The sequence below is a fragment of the Gasterosteus aculeatus genome, chromosome 12 (assembly GCF_964276395.1).
Source record: "Gasterosteus aculeatus chromosome 12, fGasAcu3.hap1.1, whole genome shotgun sequence".
NCBI classification, from domain to species: domain Eukaryota; kingdom Metazoa; phylum Chordata; class Actinopteri; order Perciformes; family Gasterosteidae; genus Gasterosteus; species Gasterosteus aculeatus.
Genome location: NC_135700.1, coordinates 2,914,202 through 2,933,328, shown reverse-complemented (window position 1 = coordinate 2,933,328; position 19,127 = coordinate 2,914,202). Strand labels below are relative to the sequence as shown.

The 19,127-nt window shown below is 45.0% G+C and overlaps 1 protein-coding gene across 1 annotated transcript in view; it reads left to right on the top strand.

Annotated features, from left to right (window-relative positions):
- Positions 1-18,519, top strand: part of LOC120807643 (neural-cadherin) — a 285,961-nt gene extending 267,442 nt beyond the window's left edge. The window contains exons 35-37 of the mRNA XM_040159884.2: positions 2,291-2,535; positions 14,139-14,293; positions 15,666-18,519. Of these exons, the coding sequence (XP_040015818.2) occupies positions 2,291-2,535; positions 14,139-14,293; positions 15,666-16,277 (1,012 nt within the window). The 3' untranslated portion in view covers positions 16,278-18,519. The remainder of the gene's footprint in view (positions 1-2,290; positions 2,536-14,138; positions 14,294-15,665) is intronic.
- Positions 18,520-19,127: the final 608 nt, after the last annotated feature.

The following is a 19,127-nucleotide window of genomic DNA, read 5'->3' as shown; positions in this document are numbered from 1 at the left end:
AATCAATATTTTCGTTTTTGAATATTTAAAAATATGATATCTGCACAAAATATATGCTTTTCCTGCACAGCAGTGTTTTTTGGTTGGCTGATTGTCCTGTATTCAACACCTACACACTCCAACCAGGCGTAATGCAGACGCTGAGCAAATGACTTTTTAAAATAGTATTTTTTCAAACAGGCAATTTTTGTTTTTTTCCTTTCGATCAAGATACATAGTCCATGTCTGAAACTGAAGAAATAGAAATGTTAAATTCTGCAAAGTAAGAAGGCGGCTTTGTATTTGTATAATGGCAATAATGAAATGAGGCCAGAGTCCTGTCTAAAGGAACCATTAAACCCCAAATAAAGAGGCAAACATTCCGTTTTTTATTCAAACAAAAAATATTGTTTTTTACAGCGCACCATCGCCAAAGACGTCATTAGAAACTATTTGGAATAGAAAGGGACTTGGCGGATGATTGGCAGAACCATTGTTCAACCACATGTATACTGCAGCCGGTCGGGAGGCTGAACAGAACTGATGCCATCACAGCACCTACGCTAATCTCTTTTTCCGCCCGCCGTTGTGGTTTTAGCACTTGCTTCACACACAACCCACACCTTTAGCTGCCGTTACTTCAAGTCCTGCAAGATGGATGTTGGTTTGACATGTGATCACATTATTGTGCCGTAATTCCCCTGTTGCCGTGCGAAGTGTTAAAGCTGCTTTAATAAGGCACGTTGAAGAAAGAACTCAGTCACCTTCTCTTTTTCCATACGGCACACATCGCATACCTTCTGTTCTCCACAACAATCCAGAATACAAATTTGGCCTGAGGAGACTGGGTGTGGCGGGACGTCAAAGCTAGATACTTACACCTCCATCCAACATCCAGAGCCTCTGAAAAGGTGCAAGTTCTTTGGAAATAAAGATAATTTAGAAGAGACAGACTTTGGCACACGATGCAGGGAGTTAACCCTTCAGTTCTCATCTGGATTAGTTTTCTGATGGAGGTGGAACAACTATGAGATAGAACGGTACCATTTTGACTGTAATGTTGCTGTTTTAAAATCAAGTTGAGTCAATATTTATGAGCGTGAGCAAATCCCTTTGGATTCATCTCTGATGTCATCAAAACGTCGAGCCTTCTCCATAGACATTAAAAGAGATACTGAATTAATGGGTTCATAAAATGTTTGTTTGAGCTGTTACACCCAAACGAGCTTTTAATTATAGTGGTTCTCTCTGAAGTGAGGCAGTAAATGTGGCCCTGCCTGCATAAAATGGTCCTTGTTACCGGCAGTGTTGCAGTCAGCATTTCCCTCTCCTCCAGTTCATTTTCTGCTGAGGACATTTACTGACAGTATTCCACTTCTGTGTCAGTGTGGGAAATAGTAATAGTCGTCATATTCAAGACATTCATGTTATCTACTAAAGCATTATTTGATTATATTATATAATATAATATTTCATTCTCCATTTATTATTTGCATGTGTGGCTCCTTATTTGCAAAATACTGTGTATTACACAAATCGTTTTCTTGTTAATATATAAAATATATACGCTTTGTGTGACTCCCCTGCATCCACGCTGGAGCAGCTAACATGACTGTTATGTTCCCAGGTGGGAGTATAATCAACATGTACGCATATGTTGGGTCTCCTTGGGTTCCATATCCAGTGCTGCATGATGTAAAATAAGGCTAAATCTAGCAAAATGAGCTATGTCGCTAACGGTTTTGCGCCATCAAAACTTCTTTGAATTGTATTGTTTTAATGCAAGATTGCATACAGATTAATGTTAGCAGCACACTTGTATCGGTTGTTGCTTTACGTATATTTGTGGAGGAGAAGTAAAGAAGCACAAGAAGCATTCATTCATATGCAAGATGTCCTTTTGTGTTCACAGAATTCACAAAGTTTGATCCATGAAATATGTAACACACGCCCCTAACGACTGAGGCATTATTACACGCTGACCAAACGCTGTCTGGTGTCATGCACATCTAAGCCTTCTTAATACGCATGTCGCTATTGGAATTGGAATGTATTTATGATTTGTAAACATGAAAATTCCTCTCAAATCCTGTAGTGTTTATTTGAAAAGAAGCTTTTGTTGGTTCATGGTAGTAGTTTTATAATTCCAGTCCCACTGGATTGGAAATATTATCAGAACATAATGAATTGGGATTATTTGCTAAGAAGATTCGTGTGAATGTTTTCAAAACCCAACATATAAAGTTAATGCCAATGGGGTTGAGATCATGACCTCCGCGCCCTGTTGATCGTGTCTAACTCTTCTTTGCAGATGTCCTCCTGGCCACATGATCCGTGTGAACGGGACCAGAAAGTCCTGCGTCTACACGCTCTGTGCCACTCGGCCTTGTCACCGGGGCACCTGTGTGGCACAGTCACCCTCCAAATTCACCTGCCACTGCCCCGAGGGTTACCGAGGACGCCACTGCGAGACGCCACTGGCCATCTATCGGGAGGACGTGGGTCTGAGTTTCAGCTCCCTGTTTGCCATCTGTATCTGCTTCATGGCCTTACTAGGTAGCTATTGCATCCACTGCATTACACAAACTGTGGCCTTTCCCTATGCTTAAGATCAGATACTATCCCATCAGCAGACTGCAAAGGGAAATTATTTGTTCATCTGGATCGAATCTCCTGCTTGTGTTCCTGTTTGACTATTTTTGAAATAGCACTTACCATTTCCATTGTAGAAATCACAGATGTGTATTACAGCCATAAGCACCGTACAAGGCTTCACCTACAAAGATCTGGTCCACGTCTTGCCCACACAGTAGGGAAAAAAAATTTCCATTATGTGCTGTTGTGTGGTGGAACGCACAAACAGGATGAAGAACCCACAACTACGTTTTTATAAGCTGAGAAAAGAGAATACAGGCATTAAAGGCCGACGCATGCTTCTGCGTTTGCGTTGCAGAGCAATTCACCGCCAGAACAACAGGCGGGGTGACGTGTTTTGACCTAGAGAGTCACGACCATTTATTTATTTGTTTATTTATTTATCATAGACTTTATTGCCCCGTGCATCGCCACTGCTGCTTTTCATCCTGGACACATTTGTCCCGTATTTTCCTCCATAACTTTGTGCGCCTCTCGACCAGCAAACCGCCGTATGCGGCAATCTCCCTCCGTGAATCCAACCCGCTTCTACAACCCGCCAATCGGTCATATTTACGCATTTCTTCCGACAAAAGCTCTTCAATCTGCTCCGTTCTCTCGTAAACATTCTTCGTTTTAATAATGGCGGCATCGGGATGAAAGCGGAAATGTGAGACTCCGTAAAGGACGTAGTTAGCAAACCAATCGCAGCCTGGTGCGCTGCGGGAGGAAAAATGTCTCAACACACGCACGGACGCAAGGAGGTGTGAAAAGCGACGCAAGGGACACGCAAGGGGGGCTTGCGTCTGCGGCGCTCTGAAAACGCAGAAGCATAAACTGGGCTTAAGGCCCAATCAGGACCAACCAGGAGATGCTGACATTCCATATAAGGTTACATGTGCGGCAAGCATTTAAGTTAGGCTGAAGCATTTTGAAAGTATTAAAGTTATAGGTTATTATTTGTGGAGGAATATTATATATTATGTTCACAAGTACAACATTATCTTGCTGGGATCTTAAACCACCCGTCAGTCGAGCTATCACGAGGCCATTCAGAAGATAAGATATATTTTCCATCGAGAAAAGCCTTCACCGTCTTTATTTGCGGAAAAATTCTCTACTGCTTCTGCATTATCCGCACTAACCTCTCAAAGAGCCGCCGTTGTTTTCCCGGAAGCTTTAGTCTCTCCGTTGGGCTTCCCACACACATACACCCAGCAGGCAGCTGCTCCTGACGGGATGCCGGTGAGTTCGGACACTGGCTGTTTCTTGGAATTGCTCTAGCTGTAATAAGCAACTCTGTATCCTGGACCGCAGCTCAGGTCAGCCTGCGAGGTGACACACACATCTGCTTGAAATCTCTTGGCTTGTGTGTTCAAATCCAGACCAAAAAAAAGGTTGGCGGTCTCCATCTCTTTCACTGCTACACACACACACACACAGATAGTGTACCAGATGTTTTTTTAATGATATACTAGTGATTTCTTTGATGATTAGCGCCTTACTTTACCCCTGGAGGCTTGTTGTAAAGGGAAATGGGCAGAGCAAGACTCTCGGGACAATGACATCACACTCAGACTAACAAGGACCTACAGCAGTAGTCATCACTATATGCTTGTCCTTTCAGCTCCGCGTCTTCATTTACACATTCTCACTGCAGCTACATCTTTTGTGCGCACGTTGTTTTTGAGTAAACGGCGAGCAAAGGCAAACCGTGCGGTTTAGTGCTTTGGAGCGTTTGAGTCCACAGCAAAGACGCTGAATATCATCATCCATGCTGGTTTCCTGCTAGTTCTTGTATTTGGGCCTATTGATTAGGTCGACCCCCCCCAACATGGTGCAGCAGCAACAGCAGTTTATTGACTGTTCTATTGCGTTTCATGAGTAGGCTTCATGCGACGTTTACCACAGCGGGGGTCATCACTCCTTCACCCATGAGGACGTTTGTTTCTAAAGTTCAGAGTGCCGCCCTCCAGACACAATGGCCTCAATGCGCCTTTAAATGATGAAGCCACCACTCCAAACCAAGTCCATTGCCATAGTTCCTTCTTAGTACTGCTATGCTAGAGCTTTTTCCTTTACACTGATGACTACTTTCACAGTCATCTGAAGACACCCGGGTCATATTATCTGCAGACTGGAGGGACTTTTGTCAGATAAAATAGTGCTTATGTGCTTTTGAAGTTGTTATGTTGATGATGAATATTATATTCTGCACATCAAAAGAGCTTCATACAGGTCAAGAAAGAGTCCGGATTGTATTAAAAACACCTCCCACTGTGTATAAGTAGTCTTCCACTCCATGCCCTAGTGCACCTCAGGCGCATCCCGGGATTATATAGGATAAATGTGCCTTCGGCATGCTCCTGATGCACTTGGCGGGGGGCACTCGGCTGTGTTCTGGCATCGCGGCTTGATACACAAAAGTAGAGGCCGCAGTGTCCGAACCATCAACTTAGGAGGTAAAGAGATCAAAACAAAGCTGCTGATGCTGAACCCATCTGCACCACGATGCATCATTAATAGTCTTTTTATTGGGCTTGGTGGGTGAAATGCAGACTTTTAACCCTTTTTCAAGACTTTTGAACACTCAATATATAAAATAACAGCCCTAGCTCTGGGTTTGTTTGGAAGCCCTCTCAAGAGTGACTCCTATCTGCATGTTCCTTTGAAAATAAACTGTAGTACATAGTTTACAGCCAAGAATGAACGGAGCATAGTTTTCTAATAGGTCAGAAAGTCTCAGGAGGAATTGCAGGTAAGGAATGCCGACTAAATACTAAACCTTTGCAGTGGTACTGTGCGATTTCCTCGGGCCCGACTGTGACTGGACTCAAACAGCAACAAGTGTCTGCAAAATGTTTTCTCCATGTTTTTTTCGCCTGTTGAATATTCACATGCTGATACCTTTAGCTCTTTGTTTCTATTCAAAAGGGCTTCATGTGCAGGTTTACAGTTTAGAGGGAGTTGTCAGCGCAGTTTAATTGAGGACAATACAACAGAGCAGTATGAGATCAGAAAGCTGCAGAGTGAAACAGGACAGAGCGCAGACCAGAAGAAAACAGCAGGGCACGCAGCAGGAGGCACAGAGCGCTGTGAAGGATGCTGTCAATGTCACAATGCTGCTGGCCATGTCTGCCTGTCATGTTGGTGATTCAGAGGGCCTCCGCCCGCTGGGACCAGGCAGATCCTTTCTCCCCCTCCTCTTCTAACCATTCCACGATATCTCTCTTCAAACCTGGCATTAAATGCAACACCCGGCCTTGATCCTGCGCAGGCTCGCTTGTGTTTTCAATGTTAATCACTTGAGTTGTAGGCGCACAAGGTGCTGTTTACCCAAACCTGCAGGAATGGAGATCAATGCTCCGGGGGATTTTGGCAGTGATTTCAATCAGTAGAGCATTCTACCCTCGTTCTAGAAAGTGTCTGAAATTTAAGTAGCAAGCAGAGACCTACTTTTTATTACAGGTGTGGTCTTGAAATGAAAAAGAGGGCGGCAACATTCTGGACGCAGTGCTGAAGAGAATGTTTTATTCAGGGTGAAGGCGAAGGAAGAAATCCACTGATCTTATTATCCAGTCTTTGATCACTTTGAACATCCAGGATAAATATAGTAAAGTTGTATGCAGCACAATTACCTTAATGCAGCCATGTGACTGGTGATTACTGTCACACCACCATGACATAGACAGGTTTTGTATTAAATGAAATGACTCAACAACTTTGACATGCATGTTACCAACAGATTAAAAATATATATTTGGTGATCTTTTGTCTTTTTATCTTGCCAATGCTTCGGTTGATGAAAGATGAAAAACCTGCAGACCAAATTGTTGAAACACTGACGTAGCAAACAAGGTCAATATCACCAGCTAATTTCATCATTGTCATTGTTGTTAAGAAAGCTCAGGAATTTCTTGGCTGGAAACAATCAATTAGCATCCTAAGAAAAAACCTCCCCGAACACCATTGGTATCCAAGGATACTGAAATACATTTCCCCATCCGCTTCCATGTTGGCAAACAACTGAACTGGTTCTCTACACTCCATCATTATGATGTTTTCAGTCTTTTTGTTGTTGTTGATGTGAAGATCTACTCATTTGGCTGAAAACAGTTAGAGGGAACATTCAGGAGAAATGTTTTGTAACGTCTTTTCTCTTGCTTTGCCATTTTTTCCCCAGGATTTTAAGACATATTATAGCAGAAGGCATTAGACGCAGGGACATTTCTTATTGATCTAGTTGAGTTGATGCCCCTGGTGTGTACAGTGCGATCCAGTGAAAGTCTCGGAGCTGTTCAGTCGTTCCTCCATTGATGGACCTGGGGGGGATTGCTGTGCTGACCCAGTGACTGTCCTCAGGGCTTTTGTAAAGTTAAATGTTAGCACGGCTCTTAGTCAAAGTCCAATTTGTTGTGTACAGCATATATTGATGAATAGTAACCTGCCTTCTGAATTGATCACGTAGCTTAAATATTGATTTGGCACTCAACAATGGGAATTCATCTCCGTGCGGCTCCTTACTTTGGGTTTCTATTGCAATTTCTCTCAACTTATTCGCGCCATGTTTTAATTCAATGCATAAACTATTGCTTTGACATTGAAATACTTGCGTGATTGACTGAAATCTTTCCTGCTACTTTTCTTTGAAGAAAACACTCATATGTTGCATCTATTTTATAACAAGATGTAGAACCGCTTAAAGTAAGAGATAGTGAGGCCCAAACTTTGCGTATTGTTGGCTTTACTTAACGGTAGGGTTAGTGCGCTTTAAACTCTTTGTTTTGAACTGATCTGGGAAGATAATGTAACGAAAAATAAAAAAGCAGATTCTTTAACATAAACACTGTTATATATGTTATAGAAACATTTTAGAGGGGGGGGAATATCTTATTTCAAAATGATGGATAATGAAATGGCGTTTTTTTACGTTCAAAGGACCTTTTCTGTTTCTGCATTTATTGACACTGTATACAAAATATTCCTATCTTGCACTTTGTAACCAGATTGGAAAAGCAGAAAACCCTAAAAAAAAAGGTTGGTTTAGTTTTTTCAAAACCTTTGCTCCTTTGATCATGGTCAGGTAACGTAATTAGCATCTCATTGTCCACATGCTAACGTTGAAAGTAGCATTTAGCCTTTTGTTTAAAATCGACCAAACTAGTAGTTCTACATATTTTAACCTTCATACTTTATACATTTTGTTTTATAAATCCCCTACAAGTGGACATACGAGGCAACTAAAGCGTCTGGCATTAAGCGTTGTTTGCTGAAAATCCTCATGTAAACAAACACTAAACACTGAAACAGAAGAGCGGGGGAATTGGATGTGGAGCGTGCCACTCGATGGTGGATAATCAGACAGTTCGGTTAAAGCGAACATGGAACTCATGCCAACACGCTACATTTGGGTTAATTGGCCAATTAGTCATCTTTGCAATGTCAGCCTAAAGGATGCTGCAGACAGACCAGGCATTGAGAAACAAGATGACGAGAGCAAACCATAGCTTCCCATAGCTATAGTTACCCTGTAGTTCAGTTACTAATGTCAAGACTAACGAAAATATGTCTGAACCTCTGGGTCTGTAAAAACCCAATGGTGGTTCTGCGGGGACTGAAGCAGCCATGCGGACTAGTGATTAGTGAGAGATTAGAGAAGGATATCAGAGACTGAATATATCCGTTCAATCGACTCTTCCGGATGAACTGAGCGGTGCAGTGATTGCTGCCATCGATTCCTTCCATCAAAGTCCTTCAAGGTGAAGATGTTTCCAAGGTTATCTTTGTGCATTGTTGAGAGTTGAGGGAAATCGAACAAGTGCTCCGTTCTATCTACCTTAAATTGTTTAATCCAGGAGACTTTGAAATTTGAAATAAAAAGTTTCCTTCTGACTTTTTCTTGCAGCTGTGACTTTTGGGTTTGGATCCACAAAAGGTCTTTATTTCAGATGAGCAGTGAACAAAGCAGCGAGGTGGCGGGTGTTCCACGTGCTCGTACTTCGTGAGATGAATAAATACTGAATGCACATTGGGAAATCTTCAGCCTTGACAAGAAGCAATGTTATATTGTTTAACTGCTGGGGTCACGCCTTCCCCATACTTTGTTACTTGCACTAGGTTTATTCTTTTACTTTAGTCAGGTATTTGAAGTTCTATGGGCTTTAGCACCAACAACCTAAGTCTCCCTTTTCACGTTTGAAGCCATCCAGTTGTTAAAGACGTTATATTGACTCTTAATTAATGTAATGATGTCTACCGAGTTAATGAGGTCTAACATGCACGTACTTCATAAAGCTTCAGCAAGCCAGCGCCTTCGCTCAATCAAAGCTGATTCCCCATCCAATCTCACTATACTAGGATGCTCTATGCACCCCTGTAGCTTCAGTTTTGCATCTTTCAGTGACGATCAATAAACCTTTGTTACAGTGTCCTTTTAAAAGAAAGTTAAGTTTAGGCAACAAACCATTTCAAATGAAACCACAGTTTCATAAGGATTAGAATGCTTTAGGACCCATGACAGTCCACAAATACAACTTTTCAATAAACTTTTGAAATGTGGTAGAACTACTTGGAATTAGAGTATTTCCTTTCACACCCTTTATTTCTAATGGCGTATGGAGTAACTGTCTGTCACAGAGGTGACCTTGGACAGACCCATGTTGGAAGAATTTATTGGGATCATGATACTCACAAAGTAAATGTCAGCATGTCTTGCATATTCAATAACAGGGTAAAAAGCAACAAAAGGTTGATGTGCGCGGGATCATAGCTTGTCTGAAGTTTCACAATGTTTATTGAGTGTACTGAATTTTTTTTCACTGGAGATCGGCCTCAAACAGCAGCATTGAGACAAAAACAATCAGCTTAAAATGCCTAGAGCAAAACTTATTTCACTTAAATGATTAGAGTAAAGTCGATCTTTGTGTAAGCGCTCCAAACGGCGGTGAAACACAGGAAACACAAACTCACTATTGACTAAACTCAGCATAGACAGCCCCTCTTGAGTCTCCTCCCAGATCCTTCTTCATAAGCTGCAAAATACAAAAACCCCTCCAGCTGAAAGCACATTAATACCTTCTGAAGCCACGCAGAGCTGGATGTACTGCTTAAGAAGACGTGAGCACATAATGATCCGCAATCTAAGTCAAAGATAATTAGCTTGAAAGGGAAGTCTGCTTCTCTCTGTGGAAGGAAGGTGACGAAGTGCACGTGTGCATTCACATTCGGTGATTATAGTCTGTGATTTGTTTTAAAGAAGATCTCAGCTCACACAAACATCCCGTATTATTCAAATCCTCCTGATAAAACCTTCAAATAGCTTTGATATGTTTGCTTGGCTGTTAAGTGCGGTTTTTGTAGTGATTTATTATATTTAAGGAGAACTGACTGTTCCTCAAAGCGTTATTGGATTATTCTTGCACAGTACAGTCATGTTTAAAATAGTAATCTCTGTGGGAGGTTAATCATTGCAATGAAAGAAAGATGAGCTTGCTCGTCACAGTTTGATTGGGTGTCGGTAATCGTATATTACAATGGAAACTTTGAGATCTTAGCTGGGTATCTTGTTACTGAAGATCCTTGTTGTGAAACCTTTGTCCATCAGCCGAAAAACCTCATTGAAGAAGTGGAATAAACACGTCTTCATTGACTTTAACCCAATGCTGTAGAAAAGGGTCATTAATACGTCCAGCTAATGAAGAATTAGCATGTATTTGGGGTTGTTTCCACCCAGCCAATTAAAACAGTATTCACTGTCCTGTAAGCTCTGATTTTGGTCCCCACCAGCTTCTGAGCATCAAATCTGCCACTTTGGCTGATTTAGCTCTTCTTTCTTCACTTGCTAGTTGCTAGCTATGTTTTCTTAGCAGGTTTATCAGAGGTGCTTTTTTACATCAACAGTAAAGTTATGGGCCGTAAAGCCCAAATCATGAGCTGCTGGAGGCTAAAAGCGCTGATACTTATCTGTACGCTTGACATTTTAATGAACCATAGCACATTATAACTTCCATTCGTTGTTACCAAAATATCATCATCGTCAATTAGCGTAGCATAGAAACAAGTAGATATATGTGTGGAACTATTGAGACCACATTTACAGGAGGAGGAGAGTGACTTAACAATTCATCGTGGAGAGAGCAAAAGGTGAATTTCACTGCCCTGTGAGATAAACATGACATGAATGATAAGCACTTAGGGGACGTTTTAACCTCATTTTAGGGCTGAAAATAGTCCGCGGTAAGACTGAATATAAACTCAACATCCAACTTTAGTAATCAGTGAGTTGTCATTGTTCCCCTCCATCATTAGATGTAGTCATTTGAAGCTAGGAACCAATGAACAACCTCATCAAAGCAGAAAGGGTTTTTAGCAGCAACAAATTGGTACACTGGCACGAAATAAAAAAGGAGCAGTGAGAAGAGGACTGTGGATAAAGTGAGCGCACAGAGACAGTAAACATGATTATAGTTTGATGAGGGTAGGATCCATACAGTATTATTGACCTGTGTTGATGTACTCATAGACACTGATCTCATTGCAGGGCAGCTCGGATATTGATCGTCTGACTGGAAATCCCATTACGTGCACACTCATTCATAAGCAGCGCCATTTCAACTGAGGTACAATGGATTTCCCTGCGCATCAAAGGGCCCCAGGCCGCCATGTTGTGCCGGCCGCCTTAAATAAAGGGATGTGTGACGTCTTGAGAGCCCTGTGCAGGACATACAACTAAAATCTGCCTTTTCAGTAATGACATATTTTCCATACCAGTCAAAAGTGCTTGCAAAGATCGTTGGGTATTTTGGCACTTCAAATAGTCCCAGTGCTTCTAAGGACCGAGGCGACGATATGGCAAGCTGAATTGTTGGGGAAATCTTGTTATATTTAATGTGGTGCGGATTGCCCAAAGCACCAATGAAAGCACCTATGATGATCTTGAAGGTGCGAGACAGGAGATTGGGAGCATTGAGTTTCTTATTGTCAGAACACGCCGAAGAAACAGTTCTCCCACGTGAGGGCGGCTTACAGCTAACAGTGCTAACAGTGCTAACAGTGCTAACAGTGCACGCTGCGCAAGCACCGTCAATGCTGCCCAGTGGGGCGCGCTCACAGCATTAATATGCACTAAAAGCACTCACGCTAGGTAGGGAGCCATGTCATTAAAGCAAGGAGAACAAAACACACAGAGGGAGAACTCGGCTGGACGTTATTCAACTATATCCTCACATAGCAAATAGTGTTTTACTACTATTTGAATGCTCTGAATGTAAAATTCTGCTCATTTAAGGGTTTGACTTCTGGTGCCTGGTTGCTGTTAGAAGCAAAAAGGTTTAACTAAAGCATAAATTATGAAGATCACCTTTTGTTCACTTTGGCGGCACCTCAATCGATAAGCGGTAGTTGCAGGTGTTTTTTGAGGTTTCTCGTCCCCCAGGTGTGGACATCCAAACCGTGTCATCGCTTGTGATTTTTACCGGCCGTCTTGCCACTGTTCTTGCACCGTAAATTCAAGAGGCTTTCATCAGTGGACTGACGGCTTGATTACCGTTGATTTAACATATATTTATTTAACTTTGAGATGAATTTCTTTAAGGCCATAAGGCGAAGGGATGGCCAGTATTTTTAGGAGTTTAGCAGAGAGAGTGATAAAGTTGGACAAAAAGAAGGAGTGATCTGTACCCTGCAGGCAGTGTAAACAAATAAACACATAATCTCTCTTTTCAGCCTCACACACACACACACACACACAATGCCAATCCCATTCTCCATTTCTCCGTTTGCCCTCCAGAGAGGGCCTTTGAACGGAGCAGATTCATCTTGTACGCCCTGACCTCCAGCTTCCTTGCTCAATTGCCCATGGAGCTCATGCTAGCCTAGTCCTCTCACACACACACACACACACACACACACACACATTGCAGACGGGAGTAAAGTGTAAACACATGAAGACATAAACTCCTCCACCTTACACCAACAGGACTACAGCTCTCACAGAGGCTGCATGTGACTTCACTGCCTGTATCCACGTCACATCCTTGATTTTCTTCTCGAGATTTCTGGCCCAGGTGAGACAGAGAAAGTCTTAATGGAGTCCCCTTGGAAGTGTGCTGGTTTTCTGCACATCCACGTGGCCCACGGTATTATATAGACGTGCATCTTATGCCACAACATTATTGTCTAATCAGCTGTGTGCAATTCACTATGAAACAGAAAAAAGACTGCCCTTTGAAATAGAAGGAATTTAAAGAGATACAGTGCATGACGGGCGGACAGATACCAGCTAGGTGATAGTAGTTTATGTAGGATTAGTTCATTGTTGAGGGTTAACTAGAGGAATGAGACCAGGCTCTGGGATTCATCTTAATCGGTCAAAGCAACGCTGCAGGGGGGGAAGACAAGCTGATTGGTTGGACGGTTTGTCCGCAGCACGTGACTCGTTAAATCACCTCAAAGGAGTCTGAGCTAATCGGATTCAGAATTACGAATGAACGCCCCAGCTATCTTATTTATTCAAGGGACATGAATCTAACGCTGTCAGTCACAGGAGCGTAAGTCGCTCTTTTAAAACCCCAGGACAGTGATCGTCTGTGCTTCCATTGGCCAGGGCATCGTTATCATCCTACGGTAGAGTTAGTAAAGCAATCTGCTGCAGTCTGATGAATGCCAAGTCGTGTTGAGTTCCTATGAGTTATGTATTTTGCATATTTAGTAGCTGATCAACAATGATTAGGCATTTAAAATCCATGTTTGTTTAAGAGAAACGTGGTCTAAAAACAAAAGAAATATTGAAATAAACTTAATATAAAGTTTGAGCAATGGATGAGCATATGGAATTATAGCATTTTGAAACACATGAGATGCACTTTTTATTCACTTAAATAAGCGGATTGAATCGTGAATTGAACTCTTTTCATTCTTTTGGTGCTGTCCTTGGTCAGTGGTCTTGTCTCAATGTACATTTGTGTCTTTTGCATGAGTTTACATTGTTATCTGACTATAATATTGCTGTTACATAATATGTCGTGGATTATGAAGTTGCAGATTGTAACCTATGAGATGAAAAATTTTCAGCTGCCAAAAAATAAGATGCCAGTGTTCCATGTCTGAGTCGGCACAGTTTGTTCGCTGCAGCCATTCGAGTCGTGAAGGCGCCTGCTGAGGTGGAGCCGCCCCCCCCCCCCCCGGGGATGCACAGACACTGTGGTAATCTGGCACATCCGTCTTCCACCAGCGGGTACAAAGAGGAAGGGAGCGCGTTGCTTGATAAGTGTGTGTTGAGGACTAACAGACCACCTGAGTAAAGGGACAACTCCTTGAAATCCGTGACTGTATCTCGTCAAATAGCAGCTCTGACATGTCGTCATATCGGTTCTTCACACTTGGGCTCACAGTTCTGCCGAGTGGCGCTCAAGGCGAACTCCCGTCAAACAGCTCGTCTCTCTGGAGCCACACGTCCACTGGCTGAGGGGACATTATCGCTGACGTAAAAACGCTGATTCCTGCACAACTGTCTGTCTCAACTCCAGTGCTGCTGCTGGGCATCTTCTCCTACACCCGCTGGAGGAGCTACAAAGGGCTGAAGGAGGGCGTTTACCACGTCTCAGCCCACCACGACGGCTGGGAGGACATCCGAGAGAACGTCCTCAACTATGACGAGGAGGGCGGCGGCGAGGAGGACCAGGTACACGCACACACGCGCACAAATCATGATGATGGTGTTCTTGACATGCAGCAATTCAGATCATCACACAACACATTGTTTTGACTTTACCAGAGATGGACAAGAATGGCTTTTTGGAAACCACCAGAAGTGTGTTTATGAGAGTTTCTATGTATTCAGCCAGAACCAGCTGGGACTGCTGACCTGCGACTTAAATACAAAATAAAAGATGAAACAACTGAAAATCTGTTACTGTTGAAAAACCCTGTGACCTTGTTGGAAGGCGGGAAGGTTTGTTTGACTTGTCTCCACCTTGTCTCCACCCGTTCCCTACGTGTGGGTCTTCGTAGCAGGTTGTCACGAGGAGCGTTTCCTCCGGGAGTCTCCTCATGACTCAGAGGCGACTCGTTAGCCTGACAGGCCTCATACGTGTGCTGGGGTGTCGGACGCGTGTCATAGCGTGTCTGTTTAATGCCCTGGGGACGACAAAGGGCCGTGACTTGGCCACATTGAGCGACACAAACCAGGTTTCCAACAATGAAACCTGGTCCTCACACAACCCTCAGTCCTGTGAGAGCCGCAGCTAATTACGAGGTGCATTCCACGGACTGTGTGTTCCACGGCGCCCGCGTTGGGCTTTTACTTGTTAAAGTTAAGGTCAGGCGTGTGTGTGTGTGCGTGCTCTTGCATGTGCATTTAGAATGACGCACACGCGAATCTCCAGTCCTTCAGAGCTGCATCGTATGATACAAAGCGATGCTGCACACACGCAGTACAGCAATGACTCGGTGTGTGAGTCTACACACAGATTGTTGTCGCACCTCGTCAGTCCCCCGAAACACATCATGTAAACCACCTTCAGCCAAACACACCTGACGCAGACACACAAACAGAAACACACACTCACACGCCAGTCCTGATCCCTTAAAGCAGAGCAGACGCTGCAGTTTATTCTCGAGAGTCTTGTTTGAACGCTCTGGAGAGGACTTACATCAGCACTTCCCCCGTCTCATAATCAGTTTTACAAAGCGACCCACACCTCCTCCGTGTGCGCCCTTTCTCCTGCTCCTCCTCCTCCTCCTCTTTTCTCTGCTGCCGTGCTTACTGTTCACTGAAGCGATTGGCTGTTAAGGTACCTGCAAAGTAAAGGTGGGCGCCGAACCCCCCCTGCACCTACATATGAGGCACGGATAGAAAGACAGACGGCCGTCATCTCTGCGCCTGTGAACACTCACACTAAATCAAACGGGGAGAGCTGATTCTTTTTCTGTTTTTCCCCCCATTTTCTGCTCTTTCTCTCTCTCCCCCCTTTCTCCCCCAAAACGCTCCCTCTTTCGCTCTGGCTCCTTCTTCCACCTCGGACCCGTCCTGCTCTCCTCCTGTGTGCGTCCAGAATGCCTACGACATGGCGGAGCTGCAGAAATCCCTCCAGCCGAGCCCGGCCCAGTCGGTCCAGTACTGCCGCTCCAGAGCCCTCCACCACCCTCCCCCGCCCCTCCACCACCACCACCTCCTCCACCAGGCGCCGCCGGCCCCGTCTGCCGCCCAGCCGCTGGACCCCCTCAGCCGGACGTCCAGCTCCACTACCCTGCCCCCCTCGGCAGCCTCCACCACCTCCACTGCCACCACCGGCACCAACGGCAGCCTGCGCAGGGACGTGCCCCCCACCCGGCTGCCGGCCCAGGGCCAGGCACGCTCCACCCAGCTGGCGCGGCGCTCGCTGTCCTTCTCCAGCCAGGACCTGGCGCGCTACCTGTGCGAGATCATCCGCGACGCCGACCAGCACCCGGACACGGGGCCCTTCGACTCCCTGCAGGTGTTCTCCACCGAGGGAGGGGGCTCGCCCGCCGGCTCCCTCAGCTCCTTCAGCTCGGCGGGGCTGGACGGGGACAGGGGAGGGGGAGGCGTGGAGGAGGGGAGGAGGGAGGAGACACTCGGGGAGTGGGGGCCCCGCTTTGAGAAGCTGCGGGCGCTGTACGAGCGGGCGGAGGCCAGCGACCTCTGAGCTCGGGACACCCGACTGACAGGACCCTGGCGACGGGCCGCCCCTACCCCCCCCCCCCCCCCCCCCCCAAAAAAAACTATCAATTACCAGGCGCTTAGCAACGGCGTGGGCGGGACAACGGCGGGAGACTGAGTGACAGAGAGATCGCTCCCCACCCGTCGCCGACACGGAAGCTGCTCACCGGCTGATGAGCGCCGCCAGTCAACGCGGCGGCCCGACAGACAGATGAAAGTGTCCCGTCGCTCGGCGCCCCCCCCCCCCCCCTGCAGGAGCAGACGTTATCAAACCTGCCAGTCAGGTGCGGCTCGGGAACGTCCCTCCCCAGCCGGGCTGCTCGCCACGACGGAGCTTAGCTTCAAGGTCAGAACCAATCTGCTCCTGTCACAGCCACTGAAACCCCAGATGATCCTCTGGTGTCACTGCTCTGCCTGGACGAGTCAATCGAAATGCTTTGGTCAACTTATTTCTTTCCTTCTTCGTTCTCTAACGTCTTTCGGCAACTTGCTGCCGGAGTGAATCAATGTAAATGAAAGCAGCCCTGCGTAGCCACGTGATGAAGAGGAGCCCACATGATGAGGAGTTTGTATCTTCTCTAAATAGTGGATACGTTGTGTTCTCGCTGTACACAGCTTCTGTCGATGTTTTATGGGGGGGGGGGGTTCTGTGACCTGGGTTGCAGGGTGAGATAATGCTTTTCTTTTGGTAACGTGTTCTTCACTGGTTTCAGTATTCAGTAATCAGTAACTCTGTATTGGTTGGATGTTCCAATGCTCGTAAGACATCATCTTTTTTCTACCTGCTGCTGCGCCCTCGTCTTCACGTGATTTCTTATTCTTGTTCGTCGAGCGCACCAAAAAAAACGGCTTGTACATGTAACGGCTTTGGTACAAAGAAATGGGAGCGGACGGCGGGAGGAGAAAAGAGGAAACGCTTTGTGTCGGCAGGTTGAATGCAAACATGTGCAGCGGCTCTCCGAGGTCACTGCTCCATGAGCAGTGAGGGACGTTGGTGTTCATGTATATTCGTCCGAGCTGTGGTACCGGTGCCGTACGCAATTCACATTTATCCATCGTCCCTCATCGCTGAATCGCTTCACACTCTTTGTAGGATATCGGACCGAAAACCGCAGTCAAATAACAAGTTATTATCCAAGCTGTACATCGTCAGCAGTCTCAACTCGACAAAAGAACAAAACGACGTCCTTCTCTTAGGGAACCAATGAAAAAACAAGAAGGTGAAGAGCAATAATAAAGCGGTGGAGGAGGGAGTGGGGGGGGGGGGGGGGGGCGCCAGTCTTTACCGTAGACGAGATAGATGATTAAAGGGTGGAGGCAAAGGAGGAGGCAGGCAGAGGGGATCTCCACCGTCTCCAGCTGAGTGATGTGACGCGGAGCTCAGTGGCTCCGACGGGAGCTGTAGAGATACGGGGGGACGGGGTGGTGGGGGGGGGGGCAAAGTTTTCCCACAGAAACAGTTTTTTCACAAAGCAAAGTGGCAGAGATAATAAGTCAAACCTCAAAAAGCCGACCTGACTTCTTCAGGCAGGAAGTAGCGCGCTCTTCATCCCGCTCGGCGCCGGCTGAGGCCAGATAGCAGCTAAAGGGGACGAGAGCATGAAAACATGTCAGGCCACTAATCCTAATAGGAGCTGATCGCTCGCTGTCACGCTGCGGGGAAACAACCAAAGGATTGCGTGGTACTTTTGGAAAAAAAAATAGCCGACAGAGGAGTCGATTCCCAGATTGCAGCTTTCCAGAAACACACTATTTTCTTAGAGCTTTTAAAGATAAGAGCCTCTGCGGTCAGGTGCAGTACGCCGGGGACGGGGTCTGAAAGGAACACAGGCCTGTTTTTAAAAAGCTGTGGGGGACGCTTGAAGTGAGTGTGAAGCTCTTCATGCTTCACTCGTCCCTGCAGTGCGTCGCTTCCCAACAACATTCATTTGTACCATAAAACAGCTTCTTAAATGTTGTGTTCTGGGTGCAGACACAGTTGATGTTTTACATTGTTTGTAAATACAAAGATAGATTAATATCAATGATTGCTTTTTTTTGTCAAGAAAAGCACCACAGAGATTTACAAATGTGCAGCTACTGAGAAAAAAATTGATATATATATATATATATATGTAACGGAACATATCTTTTTTATCATCATGAAGGTGATGAGCTTTGGACAGTTATGTGAGTGTTTTGTATTTGCTTTGATTTGATTTTCCAATAAATGAATTTGTTTGCACCAGTCACCGTGCTGCATCGTGAGTGCATCTGAATAATTAAAAGGCGTTGAAATGATGTGGCTTTTAAATTACACTGATGATGGAGAACATTTCAATGCAAATCAAGTTCTCTACGTGTTGCTCACAAATGTTTGCCAGGAGAAGACTAAATGTAGAATAAACATACAAGCTGTGTACTATGTGTTCTGTGGATCGTTAGCAAAGAAATGTCTGAGCAAAAGCTGAAAGGCACTGAAGCACCAGATAGAACATTAAACCATCACCGATGTAGACAGATCTCTGACACGTGTCCTCGTTTACCTTCTGCAGCCGGGCGCCATCATGCTGTACGTTTACACGTTTAGTCTGTGGTTTGTCTGAGTGCACTCAAGAGCAGCCTACAATTTCAGCCAATCACAATGTACCATTTCTATTGTAAAGACACTTAAGCCAATGTGCAAGTTAAAATTCAGCACTAGTTCAATATACTTCAATTGTACTGTCTCGGTAGGATCTGATGGTCATTATATTTAATTCCCACTGGAATACCTCCTTGATTTCCTCCACTGGCTTCAGCCAACGAGAACAACCAGCCCTGCATGGATAACAAATCACGCAAGGTTTCATTTTAC